Source organism: Equus asinus, chromosome 23 (genome assembly GCF_041296235.1).
Source record: "Equus asinus isolate D_3611 breed Donkey chromosome 23, EquAss-T2T_v2, whole genome shotgun sequence".
NCBI classification, from domain to species: domain Eukaryota; kingdom Metazoa; phylum Chordata; class Mammalia; order Perissodactyla; family Equidae; genus Equus; species Equus asinus.
The window spans coordinates 55,667,189-55,693,691 of NC_091812.1; the positions used below are offsets into that span (position 1 = coordinate 55,667,189).

Genomic DNA, 26,503 nt, shown 5'->3' on the forward strand with positions numbered 1-26,503 from the left:
AGATTACCGGGCAATCAAGACAAGGAAGAGTATAGCAAGTAATGGCTAGGAGTAAGAGAAAGCCCAGTGCCTTTGACAAACCATAAGCAGAAGAGAAGGCCTAGGAAGGCAACTGGCCAAAGATGAGATTATAGAGTGGGATGGTAAAAATGAAGGCATGTAAAATTTGTATGAAAGAGTTTATACTTCTCTTTTACGAGTAGAGGAGACACTGGAGTATGTTAGTTAGGAGTTTGAAATAGATTCGTGTTTTTAGACTGATCATTCTGATTGCAAAAGGAAGAATGGATTTGACTCCTGGAGAGACTGGACTCAGGGAGACTGATTGGGGGCGGTTGCAATAGGCTCTCTGAGAGGAGGGAAAGACTTCAAGTGTGGCAGCAGCCAGGGAGATTTAAGAGATATTTAAGAGTGAAAATCAATGCTAATTGAAGAGTGACTGGCTAGGATAGATGAAGGAAAGAGAGGATTCTAGAATAAGTTGAGATTTCTACCTTCTGGGTAATTTATGGTATCCAGGGAGCCAGTACTAGCTAGTGGAAAGGCTTAAGATTTGGGGTTTGAATCCTGGCTCCACCACTTACCAAGTAACCACTTGGAAGAAGTTACTTAAACTCTCTGAGCTTCAGTTTTCTCATCTATACAAAAAAAAAATAGCTTAAAATAATTTTGTGGGACTCGTCAGAAGATAATTATGAAAATGCTTAACAAACTGCCTTGTCTGTAATCTATATTCAATACATATTTTCTTCATGAGGACTGAAGGACCCTCTGGTTCAGGCTAAATTGTATACAATCAGAAATGGTTTAAGGTATTGAATTCGTTGTTAGGCCTTGTCAAGTTTAAAGTGGATATTTTATGTCGAGATGAATATATATCCAGTGTGTGTTCAGAAATAGAGGTCCAGGACTTGGGAAGAAGATGTAAATAAAAGTCTAAGATTATAGTTGAAATCACATAAGTGGATGAGATTCCACCACGTATAAAGTAACAAAAGATTTGAAGTGAATTTTCTGGTGCTCAATATCTAAATAAATAGGCAGAGGAGGAAGAAGAGCCCCCCAAAAGCAACTAAAACATGGTTTAAAAAATAGGAACAAAACCTTGGAAATAACAAAACTTGCTTGCTAGAAGAGGGGTACTTTAAGAAGGAAACCATTGGCACTCTGATGAATCTTAGAACTGACAAGTAACTTGAGGAATAAAAGGAACTCTTAGAATATAACAACTAAGATATTGCTGATAACCTAAGAGCAACTTCCATATGGTGGTGAGAAGCAGGATGCAGGTTGCAGTGAATTAACAGGAGAAAAGAAATGAAGAAAGTCATGAGATAAAGAATGATCTTTTAAGAATTTTGTCATGGAGGGATGGGATGGTAGTTAGAAGTGGATACAGGATGAAGAAAAGAGGCTTTAATTTATAGTGATAGACACTGAGAGTAAAGACCTAGTGTCGAGGATGAGGAGGGAGATGAATTATGGGAGATAAATATTAAAGGAATAGTCTAGAAAAGGCTGCAGTTCGGGAAATATAAATCACAAAAGAGAGCATTTGCCTCTGGTGATAGAAGGTATAACCTCACCTTGAGTCAGAATATAAGGGAGTAAAGCTAGAAAGACTATTAATAATTGGAAATTAAGAGACATCCAGTGTTAACCCAGCTGTTTTATCCTGTTAATTAGCTTTTATTTTTTATGTTCTAATAACTTATGTTTTGAGTACTTTAATTCGATTGCCAACACCTTTTGATGTTATCTCTAGATAAAATGAATTATTAAATTCTCATTCAGTAAAAGCTAAGTGAAACCTTTCCTCTTTTCTCTTTTTCCTGAAAAATACTTGGAAAATACAGATTCTTAATAAAGTAGCCCTAAGAATGATGGGGTCTCAAAAATTTGCACCATCCGTGCCAAGATCTCAGACCATCAGAGAAATATGTTCCCTTAATGATTTGTATATCCTAGGGAAATGTTAGAACTAAACTGTATGTGGGGTTGACATCAGGACACTGGAGTATGTGTTCGCTCTTAAAATATAATTGTTCCAGTGTTAAAATGAGTTGTGTTGTTTCACTATTGCTATAAATGAGTTTTTGGTTGAACACTTGTTTGTTGGAAAGATGTTTTTACATATCCTTGTTTTTTTTATGTTAACAGTTAGCTCAAGCTTAAGTTAGGATTGTAAGCAATTAATTCTGAATCATGTTTACATTTGAGAACAGAAGTACCGCAAGACCTTTCCTAGTAGACAAACACGGAGTTTAATTTGATCATCTTCATTTTCTTGTATTATAAACATATAAAAACACAAAACATCCAGCCCATCATCATACTGGTGATTCTAGAAATGATCAAGGACAGACTCTGGATTTCTATTATAAAGCAATTGCAGTAAATTGTGCAGATAGAAGAATCACAATTTGAAACACATAAGCCAAAGCTGATGGGAATTCAATGCAAAGTCAGCATCTCAAATAAGGCTTTCAAAGGAGTAAGACTATATAGAACAAGTTGAATCTTTAGTTATCTTAATATTATAGGTATTTAATAACATATAGTATTGCTGGCTGCTCCTCTTAGCCCACTTAGAGTTCTCTTTACATTTTACCGTCACTGGAGATCTTTAGTATTCTGTCCTAGGTCTTTATCACTTCTCTACCTTCTACCTGGATGATCTCAGTCATATTTTCAGGTTCACTACTTATTTTAAGTGCTTTGAAATAAGTTTCATTAGCTTTGATCTTCTTGCATATTCATATATGTAAATCCAAACACTGAATGGAGATCTGTTTTTGATACCCCAACAGAATCGATACTTAATGTTTTCAAAACTGAACTTGGGCCCTTTCCATCAAACTTACTTGTGTTCCTGCGTGTTCTGCTTCAGAGAAGGATACAACCAAGCACTAAGCACTTAAGCTGGGAAGAAATCATAGTTTCACCATCCAGGTAAAATCAAAGTCAACACATATTTCATTCTAGCCTTTTCCTTAAGCCTGACATTTGTTTTCCATAGTTGTGCTCACACCATTTAAAATTTTTTTTCCTCAAGCATGGCATTTATTTTCAATAGTGCTAATACCATTTTTACATTTCTTTAAAGAACATTGGCAATTTGGGTTCTTTTTCTCTTCCTATGTCAATATTGGTAATTTGTTCTTTTTAAAAAAGTACCCATTTTGTCCAAGCCTTAAATATTCTTGCCATATAGTTGGTTAAAGGAATCTCTTAAGATAAAAAAATTTCTATCTATAGTTTTGCTTCTTTTATTCCTTTTAACTATATCTTTTTTGAAAAAGTTTGTTCAGTGTGAAGACTTTTTATCAGCATCTGATGTTATCTCTGTATTTTCTGCTTTCCATTACGTTAATTTATGATGCAATCTAGTCTTCTCTCTTTGTACATTCTTTGAGTGTACTTTGTTTTTCCTAGGTACATAATTTGAATGTCCTATTCAATATTTTTGTATATTTTTAATTCTTTATGATATATCATGAATAAAAGGCTATAGCCTCAAATGCATATATTAGCCATTTTTCAAAAGATTTGACAGGTAATTTTTTGTAATGGTTATTTTTATGTGTCAACTTGACTGGGCCAAGGGATGCCCAGATAGCTGGGAAACATTTCTGGGTGTGTGTCACGTGGTGTTTTGGAAGAGATTAACATTTGAATCAACAGATTAATACAGAAGATCTGCCCTCATCAGTGTGAGTAGGCATCATCCAATCTATTGAGAGCCCCAAAAGAACAAAAAGGCAGAGGAAAGGCACATTTTCTTTCTCTTCTTGAGCTGTGACATCCATTTTCTCCTGCCCTCAAACATGGGAGCTCCTGATTCTGGGACTTTCGAACCCCCGGACTTACACTAGTGTCTTCCCTGGTTCTCAGACCTCCAGACTCTGACGGAATTCTATCACTGGCTTTCCTGGGTCTCCAGCTTACAGACTGAGTATTGTGGCATATCAGCCTCTATAACAGTATGAGACAATTCTCATGATAAATCTTCTCTTACACATCTCTCTATATATCCTATCCGTTCTTTTTCTCTGAAAAACCCCGACTAGTACAGATTTTGGTAGTAGTTCTAGAGGAACAGAATTGTAAGGATGAGTTTTCTGAGTGTCTACTTTTAAGGTGAGGGCATTAATTAGGAAAGAATGGGATCTTGTAAATTGGGATGGGGATGTGTGGAAAGACCCTGATGAAGCTGGGGACATTGAGCCCCTAAATTCTGATGAGTATTCTTTGTCAGTGGAAGAGGTCTCTCCACCCCCAGCAAAAGGGACTTCCTTAACCCACAGTCTGAGGGGTCCAGAAGACACAGTTTTTGCTAATACTTTAAGGAATAAATTCTTAAGGTGAGTCCCTGCAGCTCATCCTTGAAGAGCTCTGTGTTTGCTCTTTGTAGCCAGACCTCACAGTGGGAACCGCAGCCACTGAATTAGAGAACCAAATATTTCGAAGTTTCACTTTTAATTCATGAATTATTTAGAAATATTGTTTTTGACTTTCTAAATAAATGAAATATTTAATTTTGTTGCCCATGATCTGAAAACTGTTCCTCATAGTACTGATTCTTTGGCATTTGTTGAAATTTTCTTTTTGGTCTATGTATTAGATAATTATGTAAATATGTAATGCTAATTCTAAAATCTCAGAAACTTGATGAAATAAGCTTCCAAATGAAAGCTTTATGAAATACAAAATAGATGTGCCAATCAGAGACGTCTTCAATATTCTAAGACATTCCTGAGTATTGACATCCCACAATTAGACAGGGAAGAAAGAGGTTGGATTGTCCCTTTAAGTTTATATGTGCCAGATCTAGAAACAGATACATCACTTCCACTCACACTCCATTGGTCAGAATTCAGTTACGTGGCCACACTTAACTGTAGAGGAGACTGGGAAATGTGGTTTAGCCATGTATCCAGAAGGAGTGGGAATTTAGTCAGGAGAAAAATAACCACTGTCTGCCAAGCCAAGCACATTGTCAATTTTTATAAATGCTCCATCTGTGTTAGAAAGAAGAAAATCTATATGTTAGTTTGGTACGGGGTTAATACAACTAAATATTCATAGTTTAAGACTGTTCATTGTGTTCTACAAATCTGTAACATTTTTTAATACAACATTTTTTTAGCTTTATCAGATTCTGAGACAGGTGTTAAACTTTCCCATGATGACTGTGGAAATTGTGTCAATATTTTTTTCCTTTTTTTATTTCAAGGTTATATTGTTAGGCTCATACAGTGTATTGTTGTTACATATTTCTAGAGTATTTATTGCCTTTATGATTATATAATATTTCTTATTCTTGTTAATGATCTTTGGCTTAAATTCTCCTACAATTGATATCAATAATGTAATACCTGCTTTCTTTTGGTTAGGTTTTGCTTGATATTTAGTTCTTTTACTTTGTATTTACCTTATCCATGTTGTTTTAGGTTTGTCTCTTATAAGTAGCTTATAATTATGTTTTAGAATATTCAATCTAATATTTGATATTCTGATTAATACATTTATTTGATTTATATATTTTTAATTTTATTACTGTGTTTTTGCCATGTATTTTGTTTCTTTTTTTATTTCTTCTGTTGGATCAATGGAACTTTATTTATCCTCCTTTTCTTTCTTTGAAAGTGCGCATATTGTATAGAATTATTTTCATCCCTTAAGAACAACACTCAAATATTTTGTAACAAAGTATGAAGTTATCATGTGTGTGCGCCACACACTATTAGCAAGTATTGCTTTTATCTAAATCCATTTCCATCTTTCATTTATTTTTTCCTCTTTTTTAACATGTATACTTAAATCACCTTTTTTAAACACAAAACTTGTTTATTTTGTGCTCAATATTTAATTATATTAATAACTGTTTATGAATTTTCCTTCTGCAACTTTGGTTCTTATATCCTTTTCCTACCTCTGTTACATAAACTCTCATGCCACAGGCCAATTAATGAGATCCTTAACAGCTGAGGCAAGTTTGAGGGATAAAAAAGCAAGTTTTTCTTCCTTCTAATATTTTCTTGAGTATTTATTCCTTATTTTCCAAGGGATTCCATTTTCTGTATCCTGAACAGTCTTTTGTATTTTCTGGGACCAAGAGGACAAATAAGCTGTATTACTGATGAGGATTCATCTACCTTATTTTGAAATATTATAAGGAATTAATGAAGGAATTTGAGATTTGACCTTTTCAAGGCAGTAGTATTATCTAAAAACGTCTGCCTATCAGAGTTCTCTAGAGGACAAGATTTTTTAAACTCCAAAGAAGCCACCATAGTCAGTATTCAAATACAGTTTCAGATTGTTATGGAATAATTCCAGTATAAAAATTTACAATTTCCTTAAGAGGTAATGTGTTAAATTTGCCTGATAGTTGCTGTTTTAAGATTCAAAGTTATGTAGTGAGTGAGTTCTCATTCTTATTAAAATAATACCTGTCGTTTATTTTTCAACACTGTTTTAGAAGTTCTTGCGATGCACTAGGATAAGAAAGCAAAATAATTGGAATGAATAGTAGAAAAATACATACAAAACATTTGTTTGGGATAGTAATACAATTGAATACCTAGAAAATGCAAGAGATTTTAATTTAAAAAACAAAATTAAGAAACGAATTTGTTAAGTGACTGGACATAGGATGATTATCCAAAAATCAATGAGTATCTATGTTATATAGATATTTAAGACTTAGAAGTGGAAATAAGTGGGTAGATAAAAGCAAAAATAACACCTTAAGCATTCAATGGATAAAGGGTATGTTTGGGGAAAATACTACTTATATCTGCAAGGGAGATGACAGAGTTAATGTCTATGTTATGGAAGGGCTTCTTTCGCATTGACAAGACAAATTTCAAACTGAAATTAGCAGAGTATGTGAATAGACAGTTCAGTGTAGGGCCTATTCAAATGGCAGTGAATCATTTGAAAAGATGTCAACACACTAACAGATAAAAGTAGATTAATTGTCATGTTTATTAGATTGGCAAAACCTAAAAGATATGTACAACCTATTGCCTGTGGATATGTGGCAAACATGGTCTATTGGTTATTACTGGTGTATTTGCAAATTATTACAACCTTTCTATCATCTTCATTACATTTCAAAGTACATGTAACTTTCACTTCAGATATCTCAATTCTGTAACACTGTCTCTTACAAATGAAGGCAACAATAAGTAGGGATATGTCTACACAGATGTTTGTTGCAGCATTATTAATAGTGACAAAAAAAGGAAATGAAGAGAACACCCCGAATAGAGATATGTTGGAATTATTATGCTACCACCACATCATGGTGTTGTGTACAACCAACAAAAAGAATGAATAGTCTTATACCAGTTATCTTAAAATAATTTCCACAAAGTATTAAGTGTGAACTTCAGCATGCATAAAAATGTGCATAATTTTTTAATTGCAAAAAAATTGCGTTTGTAAATATATTTGTATGTATGCATTTGTATCTGTTTACTTATAGCTATTTATGTTTGGATAAAATAATGAAAGGCGTGTCTTGTTAACCTAGGTTTTCTAGAATGGAGTAATTATAATGGAGTAAGAGAGGAGTTGGGGAGAGGACAACAAGCCCATAAGACAAGGAATTTAAAAGCCTGCTTTCAAGCAAACAAACACAAAAACACACAAAACCCATTTATCCCATTTATTTTATTATCTATAATAAAAAATAAAACAATATAAAGACAATAATTTAATTAAGACCATAAATGAAATTAATATGTCTCAAGATTCTTTGGTGAAATGAGCCTTCTGTCATTGGGAAATGGTAGATGCCAACAGCACTCTTATCTGGGAATTTTTAACATGAAGTCCAAATTTAGCTGAGAGAGATCAGCGTTCAGGTCCCCCCCAAACACGTTCCCATTCATTGAATGTTTCACTAACATAGCAGCAATGACGTGCAAGCACTGAAAGATCTACAGCAGGTGAAAAATTTGCAAACACCTCCGCCACCTACTGAAGCAGAACTCCTGAAACTATTCCCCTGCTGCTAGACTGTGGGGTGTGTGTGTGTGTGTGTGTTTTGGAAGAAGCTTCCAGAATAAGGGAGACACAAAATAGAGTGGAAAGTTCATGTATTTTAGAGTTACACAGTCCTCCGTTTTATTCCAGGCTTTGCCACTACTACCTGTAATCAAGAATATGTTAAGATAATAAACCCATATTTCTTATCTCTCCACTAATCAATCTATCATAACTATATGTCTGTAGCTGTTAGTTCCAATCAGATGGTTTGGATAGGCACAGGTTAGCCCCAAGAGGAGTTTGTCATAGCCTAGATTAGTAGCTTGATGACCTTCGTTTAGGTATTTTCCTGTTTCTTCATCCCTAATATGGAGATAATAACAATCTCACAAGATTATTGTAAGAATTCAATTAGTAGATGTAAAGCACTAATTAGGGTACTATATACATAAAAAGTGTTGAATGGAAACAACTAAAGGAAGCAGAAATTAGCATCCAATTCAGTCATGCAGCATAGATTTAGGGGAAAATGATTGGAACAAACCTCAACTATTGAGGACTAATATTCTGGAATTTGTGTGTGTGTGTGTGTGTGTCATAACATGATGAAGACTAAATATTAAATAATATCAAAGAAAAATGGTCCACATTGAACCTAATGATAAATATGGAAATAGTAACAAAATTAAAGATAGAAATAAAAAGCAGTCTTGGAAATATAAAAGTTATTCTAATTACAGCTGTCAATAAGAGTTGTCAACCATGTCTTCTTTATTATCATATAGCGTATCATCTTTTATGTGCATTGCAACATACCAGCATTACTTTCTGTATAACTCCTGGTAAATCAAATGCCCTCTCATTCCTTCCATTGCCTCAGGATATCAATAAGGATCTTTACTACAGAAAGTTCTATTTCAGTTTTAAAATGCTATGACTGTGACCACAAAAGAGCTTAATTCCCAGTTTTCTACTCTGAGTCAACACTTAAGAGAATCATGAAATACCTCCTGTCTGTGTCTATGTATTTATTTTCTGATTTCAAAATCTTCTTTCTCCTCCATTTCATCTATCACCCCCAATAATTCTTCAAGTTTCCTCTCCAAATATTTCTTTAATGACCTTCGTATTGCCTTCATTTTCCTCTGATGGAAGACACAAAAACGGAATCTAGAGTAGAGAAACAAGATAATCCCAACTTCAATGTTAGTAGCCCAATACTTGAAAATAATTATAAAATCGTTTTTTTCCCTTCCTTTTCTGGATACCTATCTAAAATTTTCCTCATACTTCGTTGTCCCTCCTCTGTTTCCTATGCTCCAGCTTATATCCCATCAAATTTCCATCCATTTCATTCCTGTCAGTATTATATTCCAAATTTGGAAATGACTTCTTTCACCGTATTTCCATTGGAAGGAGGGGGAAGCTTGGGCAATCTCTTTGCCAAAGGGATGCTTGACCCAGTGTTTGTTTGGAGGGAGGAAAACTCACAGTAACAAAGCACTTCCCAATATTACAGCTTCTGCTAGCAATATCAGAAATAGTGAAATCTCTCGATTCTCAGCTTTCCTTGAGTCCTCTTCTGGAAGGAGAAAGGGGAAAAAGAAAGTGAGCTTTGAAAAAGACAAATAGTAATTTGAGAATTTTATCCATAATAGAAGACTCTTTTTAACCTCAATTTGCTCTGTTCACCACTTCTATCACTGGTCTCTATTTATTCTGATCTTTATTACTCTTAAACCCCTAGGCCCTACAAAACTTTCACCCTTACTGCCTTATTTCTCCACCTTTAGTCCAGACTTTTCACTTTTCAGCCCCTCACTTGAACCAGTGCCCAGTAATTCACACCGGTACAAATTTTGCCCAACATTTTAGCTCTTATTTGTAACATTAGCATGACCTGCATAGAAGGTGTTCAACAAATATTTGTTGAACAAATCAATGAACAGCTCAATACCTTGATCCCTGGCCCCTCAAAATGCCACACCACAATCTTTGTTACCTCCACAGTACTCTCCTTTGAAGCACCGGGTGGTGAGGCGAAGACAGGTCCAACAATCCAGGATAGGACCTTCAGTCACAACTGACAAAGAGAAGAAAGAATTTCAAGAGGGCCATGGCATGGAGTTTCCTTAGCCCAGACATCAAGTATGGACTAAGTCTAAGGCATTTCCAGGACTCTTAAGGTTACATTAATGTGAATTCCTTCTTTCCCTAGCAATCAAGTTTTTTGATGGGTCAAACCCTTCCGTGATTTAAGTCAAATCTCTGGGGAAAAAGTGGAAAAAAGGATGTCTCAGCTTATGTTGGTGCTATGGGTTATAAACTATCTACTTTAGAAGGCCTCTGAGGACCTCCAAAATCTGTGGGGCATCTGAGATTTCAGAAACTAGATTTGTTTGTCAGACATCATTGACATTCTCTCTTGTAACCACAACTCTAGGGGTTGGGTTATCAGTGTAACAGATGGGAGAGATAGAGCAAAGGATATGGGAAAATATGGACTAAAACCTCAAGGTGTCACATGTACGGTACTCACCACAATCTTCAGAACAAGCTAAAAGAGAATCAGAAAGTTTTAATGAGTTTAGAATCAACTTAGAGTTTGCCATATTTATACCCAAGTCACCTTTATTTGGTTACCCATTAACTTCCAGGCATCCCTCCATCCTTTCTAAATCACTCAAATATGAAACCACATTCCTCCTCTCACCCCTCATTTCCTATCCCTTTCACATAATTTTAGTGTTGTTAGATAGACATCTTTTATTACCAACTTCAGAGAAGTTCTTTAATATTTCTGTCAGTTTGGATTCCAGGTTTTGGCGGACATCGAGAAGCTTGCCTTGAAGGATAAAGCCACCTAAGAGGGGGTGGAAGGGACATCAGAAAATAGGGGTGGCCCTGCCCTTCAGAATTTAATCCTAATTGTTTTGCCTTGTTTTCCCCAGCAAACTTTCCTCATACTTGCTTGCATAATGCAATCTTTTAACATCAAAACAGTACCTCACCTTTCCATGTTTCATTGCCCACTTTATAAAGTTCATTCTTCAGCCATGTTCTCAACTTGACAACCTTTTGAACAGCTATAGAGAAAGGGTAAAGGTACATGTGGGAAAATAATTACATCTATGGAGGAAATAATGTGGACCCAGTTCCTCTCTTCCCTGCCTCCCTTCTCCCTTTAGCCCCCAAACTCTCAGGGACTCAAGCTTCCCTCACCCAACACCCGAAGCATCTTGTCCCCGTGGGAGACCTTGAAGCTTAAACGGATCATCTCCTTAATCTGCCGTTCAAGCAGATGAGTTCGGCCAGGGACTTCTGGGGGTACCAGATTTGCCAGCAAGGACCCAATATCCTCTATGAATTTGGGGTCACATTCTAAACAGCCTTTGACCCCATGGAAGATGGTCAGGTGCAGGAGCAGGAGCAACCACAGGTCTCCCATTTCCTTACCCCAACCACCCTCCCACAACAGCAGGTTGTCCTGGCAACTAGTTCACCTAGTTCCCTTTCCTTCAAAAATCCAGGAATAAGAGCCTTTTCCTGGGTAGTCTGACTCCACCTTCCCCTCCGTTTCCATCCCACTTCTAGGCAATCTCATTTCCCTAAGGATCTTCAGTTGTTTCCTGACTTTTATCCTTCATTCCAGACAGACAGAACTGCCAGCTGGGGAGCAGATACCTGAGTTCTGAGTGTAGAACATTGAGAGAGAGAGAAGTCTTGAGCTCACATAGAATTCCGTGCACCGAGATTTCTCAGAAAGTGTTTCTTTAGCTCTCTCCCTTACCTGTGTCCTTAGTAAATTCCCACACTTCTCCTGACCATTGGAGTAGATCTCAGGTAAGAGTTCTCATAGGACCTTATAAACTGCTTAATCAAAACTCTGCTTCTACGGAGGAGGTAAGAAAAGCCTGGAATATTGAGTTGCTTGGGTTCCCAGTCCCCGATGGTATCAGTATTATTGAAAATTAGCAATGGATGTCTATACATAATTTATATCATTGATAATAATTTTGATATAAATGATAATTTCTCGGAAATTTAGGCTACCTTTGTCTGAGGATGATTTCGCCAACCATGTTATATAACCTTTTTATATCATTCTTCTTATAGAGAGTCTGGAGAAAGGAGTCTAGAAACAATAGTGGAGGAATGTATGGCGATAAGTGAGAATCCAGTAACACTAGGATTTAGCGGGCAGATCTTGAAAGTACTGATGATGAAGAGTGTTAGATATAAGAAAATAACCATATTCATCATATGCTGCCTCTCAGACCACCTACATGGGGCCAAATAAATATGTTTTTCCTTCAGTTGAAGGCTCTTTCAATAAGAATGATCTTTTTTATTTGAGGAAATTAAGTCTGCTTTTCAGACTTTTCAGAGTACCGGTTACCTCTTTTCTAATATATTGCTAGTGTGGCTGTAACCTCCTGGAGAGCAGGAAACCCTAGGATACTACAAGGTTGGTGGTAGAATTTAGACCCTAGATATGGGAGAGTCATGGAGTGGAAGACTGTGAGGGAAGTGAAAAGAACTACCACTAATTATCTGCCTACTATGTGCCAGACGTGTGTTAAACACTTCAGATAGATTATTGCAAGTCCTCGTGGCCTCAATTTTCTTTAATATCATGTATAAAAAGGCACAGATGTTAATCTAGTTTACCTTAAATAAATGCCAGACAAATGTAGTGTTACTCCTTTCCTCCCTTCAATGGAAATTAAAATATAAAAATAAAAACAACTATGAGAATACAATAGCCAACAACGAGAAGTAACATCACTAAACCCATAGTCTGTCAAATAGTGTTTTATATACTTTGCATGCATGATCTTATAAAATTCTCATGCTAAGAGGTTGGTACCATTATTCCCACATAGAGATGAGAGAACAGACTGAGTAGTTAGGTATTTTGCACTGGATCACAGAGCTTCCAGGTGGTAGAGCTTGAATTTTTAACCCCGTTTTGACTGATTCCTTACTTATATTCCTTTAACCACTAAATTCTCTCTTGTCCTTTCTTAGCCAAAATAAAATAAAATAAAATAAAATAAAGGAGGGCCAGCCTGGTGGTGCAGTGGTTAAGTTCACACATTCTGCTTTGGCGGCCCGGCGTTCACCGGTTCGGATCCTGGGTACAGACCTACACACCGCTTGTCAAGCCATGCTGTGGCAAGCGTCACACATATAAAGTAGAGGAAGATGGGCACACTGCCCCTGTGGCTAACAAATTGTCATATTTCTGAAAAATTGACACTCAGTGGGTAAGGCATTTTGGCCTAATATATGGCACTACATTCAGTTCTAATTCTGGTCCTTGTAGGAACAGATTTGTCTTCAACATACAGAGTCAAGGGAGAAGCACTTAGATGAATTTGAACTTCATGGTCGCTACCATTTAACAGCTAATTCTTATTGTTGGTAATCCTTTGCGTTATACACTTTTTCTTTGATATAAAATTCTACATTTGTATCTTTCTCTTTTGAAGAGTTCTATTTATCATCTTGTCTTGAAATATATGAATTTCCTCCTGATGCTTTTTAGTATGCTAAGCAAATATTTTCTGCTTAAATACAAGCTCCTTTCAGCACTAGAGCTGTGTTAGGTTATCGATCAGTTCATTGGGAAGTTAACCAAATACTGTTATATCTTGCAAGGCATTCTGAAAAAGGATCTCAACAAAATTTACTATCTACCTATTTACCACCTAATGACACAGAGGAAGCTGAATAGGTCAACTGTGAGGCAGGAAGAGTTCAATTCAGTGGAGGAAGGAAGATCTTGGTGGAATGAGTTACTGACTTTAACTATTGGAATAAGCAACTAAATACAGTATGGAATCTCCATTCCTAGAGGACATTTCTGGTCACCTCTGTCAGTGTTGGGCAGTCTTGCCCAAGGGCTTGGGCTTAATCGAACAGGGTTCCTCTTAGCTGACCCAGCTGCTATAATACAGAGAGAGTGATAATTTGAAAAGTATGTTTCATATTCATTTTTCCTTAAATTTACTGCAAGTTTAACAACTGATTCATGTTCAACTTTTTTTCATAGAAATTGTGGTATTACATACACTAGATGGTAAAAGAGTTTTTCAAGATCCATATTCTATAAATTATTGTCACTTTTAGCATAAACATACTCACCAAGATGAATTTTAGAAGCCACCCTAAATTGGTTTTTAAGTGGTAAAGGGAATACTTTAGAGAAAAATATAAAATGTTTTTCAATTGCAGCTGTTTGAGAATTTTACCACGTCATGTTTTTTCCCCTGGTACCATAAGAAAAGACCTTGACAAAGTGTGCATTGACCACTTTTCATTTATGCCAGGTTTAGCTCTGTGTCTGAAGGGCATACGCGATAAATTGGTCATACATTATCTCATTTGCAGTCTGAGTTTTATGAGCTCCCGTAAAACAATTACCATATATACATTTTACAATAAATGGGCAAACAAAGTGGCTGCAAACAATATGGAAAAGTCAATAATTAATTTCAGATTTCCAAATGTAGCAGAGACACTGGAGCTTTCTCTTCTTTTTGAAAGAGATGGTTTCTTTGTTAGGAATATGCAAGCATGTTAATTTATTACTGTGTGGTTTCTCTTTTTCCAAAGCTTGTCGAAGGCCTAATTTATGTGCAAGACTGAAAGCTGTTTAAACGGATAATATGCTTCCTTCATGAGAAATACCACCCCTTTATGCTCCATTAAATTCAGACGTTGACTCCATAAGCTACGTACCAATTATTTCTTTCCAGAAACAGCAGCATAGTTTTTTCCACAAAGGACAACAGATTATTGTAGTCTGCTATTAATCTCCTCATAGTCCACAAAATACAAAGGACCCTAGGGATAAAACAATTGAGTAGCTGTTTTAACATTTGCAAAAATGCTATATGGAGAGGAAATAAAAAGAAGATGCTTGTCTGTTTGCTACTTCTAAATTATTTAAAATCTCCCCCAAAAGATAGAAAAAGCCCTTAAATTAATCAATAATGACCTGCTGACATTGAAGCAGTACCTGTGAATGAACACAGAGGGATCTTGAAGTGGTTGATCTTTGTTTCCCCCAACATCATGTATAGCCGACCACTGTACTTACTTACATCTTACTGCATGCCTCATTAATTGGATTGTGCAGTGAGTGAAATACCTATTAACATCCTAAAATGGGTTCTTTTATGATATCAGCATTGTTTGCTACGTAATAATGGGCCAATTCTCATAGTAAAACCGAGAAAAATATACTAGTAGCTCAGCATAACTCATCATAGGCTAGAATTTAATATAATGACTGTGGATCCTTTGGGGGTGTGAATTACTCTAAGTAGCAAGATTGTTTACAAAACAATTGATGCTAATACTGGTCCATGTGTCAAGATCCAAGGAGAATTTTAATAATGAGAAGCCTGTAGCTGAGTTATTTGTATAAAAATTTTGATTTTTCTCATTCATCTAGTCAAAAGTATTTGAGTTTTAACTTTCACCTAACAACTGTTTATTGAACATTTATCAGTAATATCAACAAAAGGAGGGTGGGGACAGAAATGTCTCTGCCTTCATAGAGCTTACAATCAAGTATAGTGCTGATATTTTAATCTAAGTAGTTTTTTTTATACTCTAGTGGCATTCTTTTGGTTCCTTCCTTCCTTTCTTCCATCCTTCTTCCTTCCTTCCCTTTTTTTAAAATTAGCAATCCCTTTGTTTCTGAACGAGAATTTCCCTCTGCTCCATACAAATGGACCAACATTTGGGTGGCATGATCCACAGATCAAAGAGTGAGCCCTGGGCTAGCTTAAGACAATTAGTATATTTCGTGTCCCTGGAAATTGAATCAAGGATAGGTATGTGTAAACTGATCAGGGCTCATGAGATAACCGGCAAATATTAGTGGAGGGTTTTAGGGGAAAGATATGTTCTCCTCCTTCCTCAGTAGCTACCAGAAGAAACTCTGACTGTCCCCCAAGACTTGACGATGTGAAACTATGAACACTGAGCTGCAACTGCCAGAGGTGAGTTGGAGCTGGCCCTCAACAGCCTCCCGAGAGCTGATTTTACAAAGCCCTCTGCATTCAGTGACATCACGTTTTAGGCCATGTTGGGAGTATTTACACCATGGAAATCACAGTGCTACAAATGAAGGCTGTTTTTTCTTCTTTTCTTTGTTTTTTGGAGAGGTATCTGCTGAGAGTCCGTAGTGTCGAGACAGCATGAGGCCAGTGGAGAGCCTCTAATTTGAACTATTAGATCAAGCTTTACTAGAAATCTGTCCTACTTCTGGAGTTTTCAGTTATGTGAGAATATAACATTTCCACAAAATAGTGAAAGTTTCATGGTCAATGTGCAATGTTTTCTGAAAGCAGAACATTCTAAATTAGCATTACTCAAAGTATGTTCTAAGATGCGAATTGAGGTTTCAGAAAAAGGTAATATGAGCACTGGGAATCTTAAGAGAGAGATTGACAAATTTGAATATGTAACTCTTCTTCTCAAGGTACATCTGGTGGGCTCAGGGAGTTGATAATTTGGAAAAGACAGTTTAAGTGTTGAAGACACATGTTGCCTGCAGAGGAAAAGGTTAAGTAATTAAACAAGATGTGGTATTGACCTCAGTACTGATTCGAATGATCAGATCTACTCCAGTAGAATTTGCAATGCCATATCTGTGATTCTACACTGGTTACTAGCCAGCTAGGCAGTGAGCTTAAGAGCTGAGACTAAAAGCAAAGAAAAATCCAAAATAACAGTGTGGTCAAATTAAAACTTCTGTTTCAATCAAGTGGAGTCACTTGATTCTGCTGAGGCTAAAATAAAATATTTAGTGAGTATCAACAATGAACAAATAATTTCTATTATATTTTTACTAATTTATTAAAAATCAAAAGTAAAGAAGCTATACTTAAACTATGATATGACAAAGAAATTATTAATAGAAAAACATCGGTCCACTTTCTAAAGCTAGTTTTTGTACAAAATTTTTTTCTTGTGAATTTATTGACAATATTAGAAAGAGAATTAGATCTTAAGTATTTCATGAAGTCCTGATATGTGTCTGACACTTTTTGAAGTACTGTGCCATTTCATTTTCATGGCAACCTCATGGACAAAGGTCTGATATATTCTCCATTTATTAAGTAAAGAAATTGAAATTCCAAAACGACAAATTACTTGTCAAAGTTTGTGTCCTGTGAGGGCAAAAGTTTGGCTTCAACTCCAATGTCTATACTTAGCTGAATTAGATCACATTGACCAAATATCTCGACACATATTTAATCTCAGCCCCATCAAAAGGATAAATATATTCAAGAGAGATGAAAACTAAAGGGGAAAGTATTTTTAATTTTGTTTAGATGATGGAGAATACGAAACAGGGGGAAAACCACTGGAGTGGTTGAACTAATTCTAACATATGTCCAAGTTGAGTTATAAACACTATTTGCTGACAGTGCTTATCATGAATCTGGGAGCTTGTTCTCTGACCTGGGTTGGTACTAGGAAAATATTGGTAGGGTAGAGGAAAATCCCAACACATGGCCAGACTCTCATGATCTTTAATGTGTGGGGTAAGTAGGGAGTTCTGTTAAGATGTAATAATCCAGTAATTCTATTTCACAGCATCGGACACATGACTCAGAGAAACAGGGGAATTTGGAAAAGCAGAGCTGTCCTATCAAAATAGCCTTTAAAGCACTAGCTGTGTGACCTTGTGTGAGTTAGTTCACTCTTAGTGGTGAAAGTTTTGCATCTGTGACCTGGGGGCAATAAAACATATCTCGTCAGGTCATTGTGAAGACTAAATGAGATGGTAAGGAACTAACAACAGTGCTTGATACTTATTTTAAGTGTAAACTTCATTTAATGTTGTTAATGTTATTGTTATTACAAATGAAATGTTTTTCCTGGCTTTCTCATTTAGTAGCTGTAAGATCCTTCACAAATCACTGGGTCTCTCTAAGTCTTAGTCTTTTCCATTTGTAAAAATTGTCCTAATATACTATCATGCTGATCTTACAGTGTTGTGTTTTGAGAATTAAACTAAACACTGCATATAACAGTACTTTGTAAGATGTAAATTGAGGAGTGATGTATTTATCATGTCCTCACTACAAAATCATAAGAATCTTCTCAATCTACATCATTTTCCCCTCTGTACCATTTGGTAGAGAAGGCCACTAACTTTTGCTTAAATAGCGTAATTCACTTTTTTCTCAATTCTCTTTACTCGTCTCCTCCTTTCCTGTCTGACCAACTCTTTTTATTTTCCTTTGCTGAATGCGGTTTCTTTCTTGACCCTTTGAAAGTGTTCTGCAAGGCTCCCCTCAACTCCCTACTATTCTAACTCAATCTCCATTACGCCTATGGCTTTGACATCTAAATCCCTTTCTATAGCTTAGTCCTAGACCCAAATATCCTCATCTTAAAATTAAATTTCCTAAATGAGGTTTGACAAAGACTAAATGGTTAGTGATTGTCAAAATACATAGAATAAACTTCATAAAGCTCTATCCAACTCCATTATTCCACTAGATATTGATAAAGAGGTAATTGAGTTGTAGAATCAGATGCCATTAAAATGAGATATTTATCATGTTTCTTGGCTATAGGCTTTTAGGAGAAATAAGTAGCCTCAGAGGACAAGCTAAGCAACTCTGGCCTAATTCAGTATGGCAGAGATCATTCTAGTATTTAATTTATAGCATCTTCCTCTTCCTCACCCACTTTCTTCTCCATGAAATATTTATTTAGTATTAATTGTGCATAGAATACTATGTTTTCCTAAGGAACAGAGGGGTGATCCTAGGATGTGAAAAGGATTATTTTTAGTTTCAAGTTGCTCACATATTTTAAGTGTATACTTACTGCTTGCACTAGCTTTAGCTTTTGGGTTATCATAAATACCAGTTACACAGAAATATGAGCCCCTTTGTAAATATTCAATGTGAAAAAGAGTCTTGCTTCTGATTTGAAGTCAAGTCTGGAAGAAGAAAAAAAGTTAACTCCATCAGGTGAAAATCGATATATACGTCTGAATTGAACAAGTGGTTTTCTTCTAAATTGGATGATAACGCCTCTTTGGGAAATAATTACTGTTTTGAACCTGCTGATTTTATGCAGAGTTATAATAAGTCAGGTTGACATATGAATAACTGACTTGTCTAGTGCCTTAGATACGTATTTTACTATATATTTAAAGCATTGAAATGTAGTTTTCAAATAGTTTTCTCATTTGAAGATGCAAAACTCCTCGGACATGAGGAGGACAAATTTACCTCAGACAAAATGACCTCATAGAAGTCACCTGATTTATTCAAATTTTGAATTTGAAATGAGTGAGGCTGTCCACCACTGCTTGAACAAATATAAACATAGCGTATCCCGAAACTCTTTGGGTGAAAATACTGTATATAAACTACTTGTAGTTTGTGTTAGCAATTGATAGCATATGGCAAAGAGAGAGAAATGTAAGATTACTTATAAAAAAAAAAGAAACCACTGGCAAAAATATGACCAAAAACTCTTTGGAATTGTTAAATAGGTTTATTGCTGTAGGTATAACTGGAAACTTACCAGTCTTGGGAAAAACTGAGGGGTTGAGATAAAACCAGGCTCACATCTAATCATTGGGTAATTCGGGATTAATAAATCTACTATATATAATTTCTTGGTTGTTGGAAAACTCAGCTATAACATTTGGTCTTATATATCTCATTTAATCATCTTTACAATTCTGTGAAGAAGGTATTTATAATTTTAATTTTTGCAGATAGACTGTTAGGTTTATGAATGCTAAGATGCTTTCTCATGGCTGTACAGTTGGTCCATGGCAGAGGCAAGATTTAAATTCAGATCTGTCTGGTCCTTGGGCCTGTGTTCTTTCCACTGTCCTATGCTGTCATCTCATTGCCTCTCTACAGACTGAAGCAACAATATGGTAATATTCTATATAATGTGATATGATTTAACACTAGCCAGTGATTTTTCATGTCATGGAAATTAATTTCACGCTAATCTATTTAAAGTAAACCACTCTGTCTTCCCTATGGTCCAGGCCATGTGTTGGTGGGACAGATGGTGTGGTCTGAGGTCATGGAAGAGTGATATTGACTGATCTGTGTGGGATCATTAAGATGTTATGGCCTAAAAGAGTCAGTACATCCTTACAAAGTTTATGAACATGAAAAATATAGTTTGTATCTCATATTTTTCTTAAATATATTTATGGAACTATATAATGTCTTTTTATCTTTCTAATTAAAACAATGCTGAAATACTGAATACCAGGATCATTTTAAGGACAGACTTTTTATGAATAGAATATTATCATAATAATAGGCTTTATAGCTTAAAAAGAATATTATCATAGTTAGTTTACTCACTGGACTAACATATTCATTTACTTTCTATAATACAGCAGGTTTTAAGCAAGGTACTGGGGATATATCACTGAGTGAAATAGACAAAGCTGCCTGTCACAGTCTAATTACACAAGGAAAAGAGTGATTAAATCTGATATAAAGGCTCTTAGAGACAAGAACCTGGTTTTAGGAGAGCACAGGAACCTGGCTTATAAAGGGTGCTGGAGGGAGTTTTCTCGTGATAGAAATAAATTTGAGCTGAGATCTAAAAGATGAACAGGAGTTAACTAAAGTAAAGAATTTTGAGAGAATGTTCCAGACAAAGAAAGATGTATATGCAAAGGCCCTGAAGCAAGAAGAGTATAATTAGTTCAAGGAACTGAAAGAAGTTTGACTGAATCAAGGCAGAGAATAATGTGATGAACTTGCAGAAAGAGAGAAGGTTCAAGCCACACAAAGCCCGATAGGACAGGTTAAAGATTTTGGTTTTGGCCTCAGAGTAGAGTATCCATTGAAATAGTTTAAGCAGCAGCTGATCTGATCAGATTTATGTTTGAAAAGATCACTCAAGCTTCAGTTTAGAAAACCTTTAATGTTACCAGAGTGTACAGAGGGAAAATGGTAAGCTATGAAACAACAGTCAAGGCGAAAGAAAATGTTAGATTGGGCCAGGGATGCAGGAGAAGTGGAGGCCATGACAGTAGATGAATGGATTTTGGATTTCGTAACTATTACATGGGTCTTGGTATTTTGTCTAGTAAAATTAGATTTTTTTTGTCTTGAGTGAGAAAATAAGATATGGAATGGTACATTGGAGATTTTCCAAAGCAGCAAGGGAACAACTTTATAGAGCGTAGTTGAACTGGTGGTCCAATGAGGTGGAGGGAGAATGAAGTTGTTTCCCATTGTACCCTATCTGGGCTACCAGAAAAGGGCTATTCACAGAGATGGACACTACTGAAAGAAGACCAGGCTTAGACAGGGAGATTGGCAGCAGTACAGTGCAGTGGTTAAGAAATTGACCTCTGCCCAGGAGGCCCAGATTCAACTCGTGGCTCTGAGACTTGTTTGCTGTGTGGACTTGGACAATTTATTTGTATTCTTTGTGCCTTATTTTCCTCATTTTTGAAATGAGGATTATGAAGATAATATTACCTAACTTACTGAAAGCATTATGTGGCACAGGGCAAGCGCTTAATAAGTTGCTATTATTATTATGAGTCATTTGGGATGTATTGCATTTTAGGTCTATTTAAACATCTGAATAGAGATGTTGAGTAAGCTTTTAGATATATGGGTCTGGAGTTTAGAGGAAAGGTCTGGACTGCAGATAAATTTAGGAGTTAATAGAGTTTAGGTGGTAATTGAAATAAGGGAAGTGGATGAAATTGCCCCCCTAAGAAAATATGGAGTGAAAACAGAAAAGGAACTAAGACTTAGTTTTGAGGAGCCCCACCATTTAATGGCTAGGTAGGAGAGGATGGGCCTTTTAAAGAGACAGAGGAAAATTAGCCAGACAGAGAGGGAGAAAACCAAAAAACATGGTCTTGTGTACATCAAGGAAAAAAATGCCCATGAAAAAGAAGAGAATGGTTACTGTCGCCAAATGTAAGGTCATATGAGACAAAAATTGAAAGATGGCTGTTGAATTTAATTACACAGGGATCATCATGTAAGGTCAAGGATGATCTTAGCAAGGGTTGTTTTATGGAATTATAGGGTCAGATGCCGGAGTGTAGTGAATTGAAAAATAATTTGGAGACAAATAAATAAAAACAAAAAGAGATAAGTCTTTCAAAAGTTTAATTGAAAGGAGAGGAGAGAAATAGAATTATTTAGAGGGATGTGGAATGAAGAAACCTGAGGTTTTTAAAGATAATGTGAAAAAACCTCAAATCGATTCTATTAGGAAATGGGCCACATATTGTAATTTCAATTAGGAATTGACAATTCCAAAGAGGTAAAGTAACCAGTGTGTCCATACTGAAAAGAAAGAACTCAAATATTGGTCTTATATTATCAATTTGGTCAGCTGCTTATCCTTTCACATAGGCTGTGTCACATTCAAACATCGCATATGTGAAGATGCTATTCACCAGAAATATATACAACTACCCTGATTCCCTACACAGAAATATATGACTACTCCAATTCCTGTATTCTCCACAAGTTCCTACTTTCTTCTACCAGTTTCTCTATTGATAAGTCCTGATTCTGGACCAAATCTTAACACTGACTCTGGCCTTCACTCCTTTTGGCCTCAGTAGCTCCTATCCTTTAGGGGGTTATTTGTTTCTGTTTCATACCTGCACATTTCCTGACAGACAGGCAGTCTATTGTCTTATATTTGCAGACTGCCTGCTATGTTCTAGTCATTGTTCTAAGCACTAGGATACAGCAGTGAACAAAAAAACCCCCACAAAATCTAAGCCCTCAATGAGCTTACTTTCTGGTGAAGGAGAAAGGTAAACATAAGCAGTCAGTACTGTGTGCATAAATGAGTGAAGTAACTTATCCAAGATCAGAGAGTGGGGGAAATGTTTGCACTCTCTTGAGTGATTCCACTTAATTCTACTTCGGAACTTTAGGAGAATTTTCCAAAAATTTACTCAGCAACCATTCTGCCTATGTTTTGTGAAATTCTAAGAATTACATAGAAAATTGTCAAATTTTAATTTGAGTGATTCTTGTACAATTTTTGTAGTGTGATTAAATATCTTGCATTGTTCTTGGAATGTGCTTATGGTTGCTTTGCATCACTCGCTGTATTTCAGGGTTGTGTGATGCGAAGGCCACCCAGGTAATGTGACTTCCTACCAATCTTGGGTTAATCAGCTTTAAGGTGGTCACAAAGTACCATAATGCTAAATTCTGGACACTCGTATTTTACTAGAAATATTTTCCTGCTGCCACTCCAGAAATGGTCTGGGTAAGCTCCTGTTTTATGTCACATTGTGGCTTGGAGCCAGTGTTTGGTAGAGTCTATTGCATGCCACTAGGTCTGATAATATGTTTTTAGATCCTCAACAACCATTCCCTTAAATAGCTGTGAATGGAAGATGGGAAGGAATCGGGTGAGGACTGTGTGAGCCTAAATCTAATGTTTGGGCTGCTTGGGCGTCTCAGTGTGCCAACAAGTGACTACAGAGTGATGGCACAAAGGAAATGCTTAATGCTGATCTTCTACATATGAGTCTTGATACTGGATTTTGCTGCCTTTATCTAACTTACTTATCTTTTGTTGACACCAATTCCCTCTAGCACTCAGTATGAGAACAGTTGAAGCAATAGGTATCTCAAGAAATAGAGTATTATTTATTCATCTACTCCTTCATTTCATACATTTTAATGACCACCTATTGGGCAAGTTAATGTACAAGTTGTTGGGAATCCAAATATCAAAGACATAGTTAATGCATTCAAGTTGATTACAATTTAGTGGAGAGAGACAAAAAAATAAACAGAAAATTTAAATAACTAGTGATAAATGGGAATGTAGCATAGCAGTTAGCTGTCTCAGCTCTGGAGTCTAGCACAACTGGACTGGGAGTCTAAATTCTGTCACTTGGAGTTATATAGCCCTGGACAATCATTTAACATCTGCGAAGATACAAAGATGTTATAAAGATTAGATAAAATAATTCAATAAATTACGTATCACAGTGCTTGGCATATAATAGGTGAGCCTGCATTATTTTTGATATTGGTGTTTATTATTATATAATAGAAGCATACACATGGTGATACTAGACAAGAAAAAGGACATTGGAGGTGGAATGTCACAAAAGACTTTCTGAATAAGTGATAGTCTGTTTCTTGATGCTTGAAAGATGAATAGAGATTAGGAAAGGCAGAAGAAGTAAGGGAGGGAAGGCAAAGGGTTGATGCAATGGCTGGAAGTGCATAATGAACATTTGGAGTGCTACAAGAAATTCCATGTATTTGGAGAAAAATGTGAAAACGTGGATGTGGGAAAGTCAGACCATGATGGGGCTTGTGTGGTATCAGGGTACTGCAAAACCACCCAGATTCCATCTTTTCATGGATCTTGGCCATGTGTAAAACCCAATGAATTCATAAATGAACTCATGAATGTTCTTTTCTAAATTTCAGTGTTTCAGCAACATGTTGCTTGTAGTAAAACTAAAACCAATTCAAAATATTTGGCTAAAATAAGTTTGAAATCATTTTACTTACCATTGTGCTAATGGAAAGAGTTAAAGTTCAGCTCATAGGGGAGTGTCACTTTTCTAATCCTGCTTTTTATGACGCTGGAGGTAAGAAGTATCTCTTTCTTAGAAATGGCAGAGTCATTGCCCTCTTTGTTGATCTTTTTACTTCTGAGAGGGTGGAGAGATGAGCAAGAGAAGTACTCAGTTCCTCTTGGATAGAAGCCCAGCCATCTTTGACTCTCTCTGCATTTTTTATGTCTTTTAAATATGTAGGTAAGGGGTCCTGATATAGCTCCAAGACCTGGGGGAGTATAAAGTCAGTTATGATCCAGGATTGTGGAGAAGCTTTCCTTCTGGCTTGTTCTTTCTCTGCATCTAGTCTAGGCAAAATGCCTTCCTACATAGGACTAGTTTAGGTCATCCTAGGGAATATCCTGGAGTGTGGAGCCAAAGTCCAGCTAGAAATAACATGTTCTTTTATTGTTCTCTCTACTATGCTTTTATGTTTCCCCAGTGGCAGCAGTAGGGGCATCTGCTTGTGGACCAAACTCTGTTTCAGGACTCCTGGGTCTCTGTCATCTCCCCCTATATAAAATACATCAATGCACACCACCATTTTGACATGATGTCTGATCAACTACCTCACATGCTTACTGTAAGGATTGAATAAGCTACCATATGTGAAACTTTCTTCAAAGTTGACTCAGATATGGTTGGTAATAGCCATTCATTCTGACCTGAGGATACACAGGATCTGACTTTCCTTTCTCTTTCACCATTGTGAATGCAGGGGGAATAAAATGAACCTTTAGATTTACTTTTATCCCCCATTCTTGTTGAGTTTATATGAAAAGCACAAACTCACCATTAAATAATAAAATCTATATATTGCCCAGAAACGTTCTAGTGGTTGCAAAATAAGATTCTTTATTCAAGATGAAGTTTCCATTCCAAGTTCTTTTTTCTAATTTTTTTTTGAGGCAGTTTTTCTTCACAGAGAAATTGATCATATCTTTACTAAAAACAAACGAATAGCAACAGCAAAAATGTAGCTCAAGGTCAATAAATGTAATGTTTTATTGGATAGATTTCTTTTTATTGAAGGGTTTGCAATGGAGGTGATTATGTGGGAAGCGAGGGATGGGAGAGACTGAACTATTGCTTGTTCCACATTGTTGGGAAATTTGGGAACTTTATGTTTTTTCAGGTTTGATTTTTCTCTTTGTCAAGAAGTGAAGTTATGCTTGAAGTGAATGTTAACAATCTCGGTTGAGACTAAAGAAAGTGCTAGGCTGCTTCAAAACAGGATCTCGCCACTTTTGGCATAAGGTCAAATTGGCAGCACCAGCGATTCTGTTGTAGTCTGTTTTCTCCAGAGTTCACTGAAAAGATGAGTAATTCCAGGAGTCTATGTGCTTGCTCCTTTTCTTTGTTGTTGAAAATTTCCTTCAGTGAATCACTCGGTAGCTACTTTCTCACATCAGTCTATGCTCAAAATGTTTTCTCTTTTAATTAAACAAGATAAAAAACTTAGGCTTGGGTGGATATGGGTCTCCCAAAGGTCTCTTTAAGGATAAAAGGGCAAATAAAATAACAATGAACAAAATAGTTGACCTGAGGCCCCTTGTAGACAACAGCTATCACCTCAATTGCAGACCTGCATATCCATCTCTGATTACTCCCTGAAACTTCTAACCCATGGCCAAGTGTCTTCTGTGGATCTCCACCAGGCTTATCCTGTCTATATCTCAAGGTCAGAGGAAAGAAATTGAACCCCTGGTCAATGACCAAACTTCCTCTTTCTGTAGCCACTGACCTGTTGGATGCAGAACGTTTACTGCACCTTCCATGTAAGAAACCTGTTTTTTTCCTCTTTTTTGATTTATTCTATTAATATCTGTTGTCCATCTACAATGTGCTAGATACGATCTAGGTGCCGGCATTATTATAGAGAAAAGTCTGACAAAG

General features: G+C 36.2%; 1 protein-coding gene across 2 annotated transcripts; it reads right to left on the bottom strand.

Annotated features, from left to right (window-relative positions):
- Positions 1–9,029: 9,029 nt before the first annotated feature.
- Positions 9,030–11,449, bottom strand: IZUMO3 (IZUMO family member 3). 2 transcript variants are annotated; one of them, XM_014831130.3, is made up of 7 exons: positions 11,224–11,449; positions 11,013–11,087; positions 10,775–10,864; positions 10,541–10,558; positions 10,004–10,084; positions 9,493–9,583; positions 9,030–9,171 (listed from the first exon to the last, which is right to left on the bottom strand). In XM_014831130.3, the coding sequence occupies exons 1-7, from the start codon at positions 11,447–11,449 to the stop codon at positions 9,030–9,032; spliced, it is 723 nt and encodes a 240-aa protein (XP_014686616.1). The 2 variants fall into 2 exon arrangements, with proteins under 2 accessions (XP_014686616.1, XP_070351724.1); XM_070495623.1 differs by lacking the exon at positions 10,541–10,558.
- Positions 11,450–26,503: the final 15,054 nt, after the last annotated feature.

Bases quoted from the DNA above. Each gene is read 5' to 3' on its own strand.
- IZUMO3 (XM_014831130.3), bottom strand. From the start codon at position 11,449: ATGGGAGACCTGTGGTTGCTCCTGCTCCTGCACCTGACCATCTTCCAT. The intron at 10,865-11,012 runs GTGAGGTACTGT...ACCCCCTCTTAG, and splicing joins GGGCAATGAAACATGGAAAG to GTGGCTTTATCCTTCAAGGC. The intron at 9,172-9,492 runs GTGAGTTTTCCT...TCTCTACTCTAG, and splicing joins TTGGGAAGTGCTTTGTTACT to ATTCCGTTTTTGTGTCTTCC.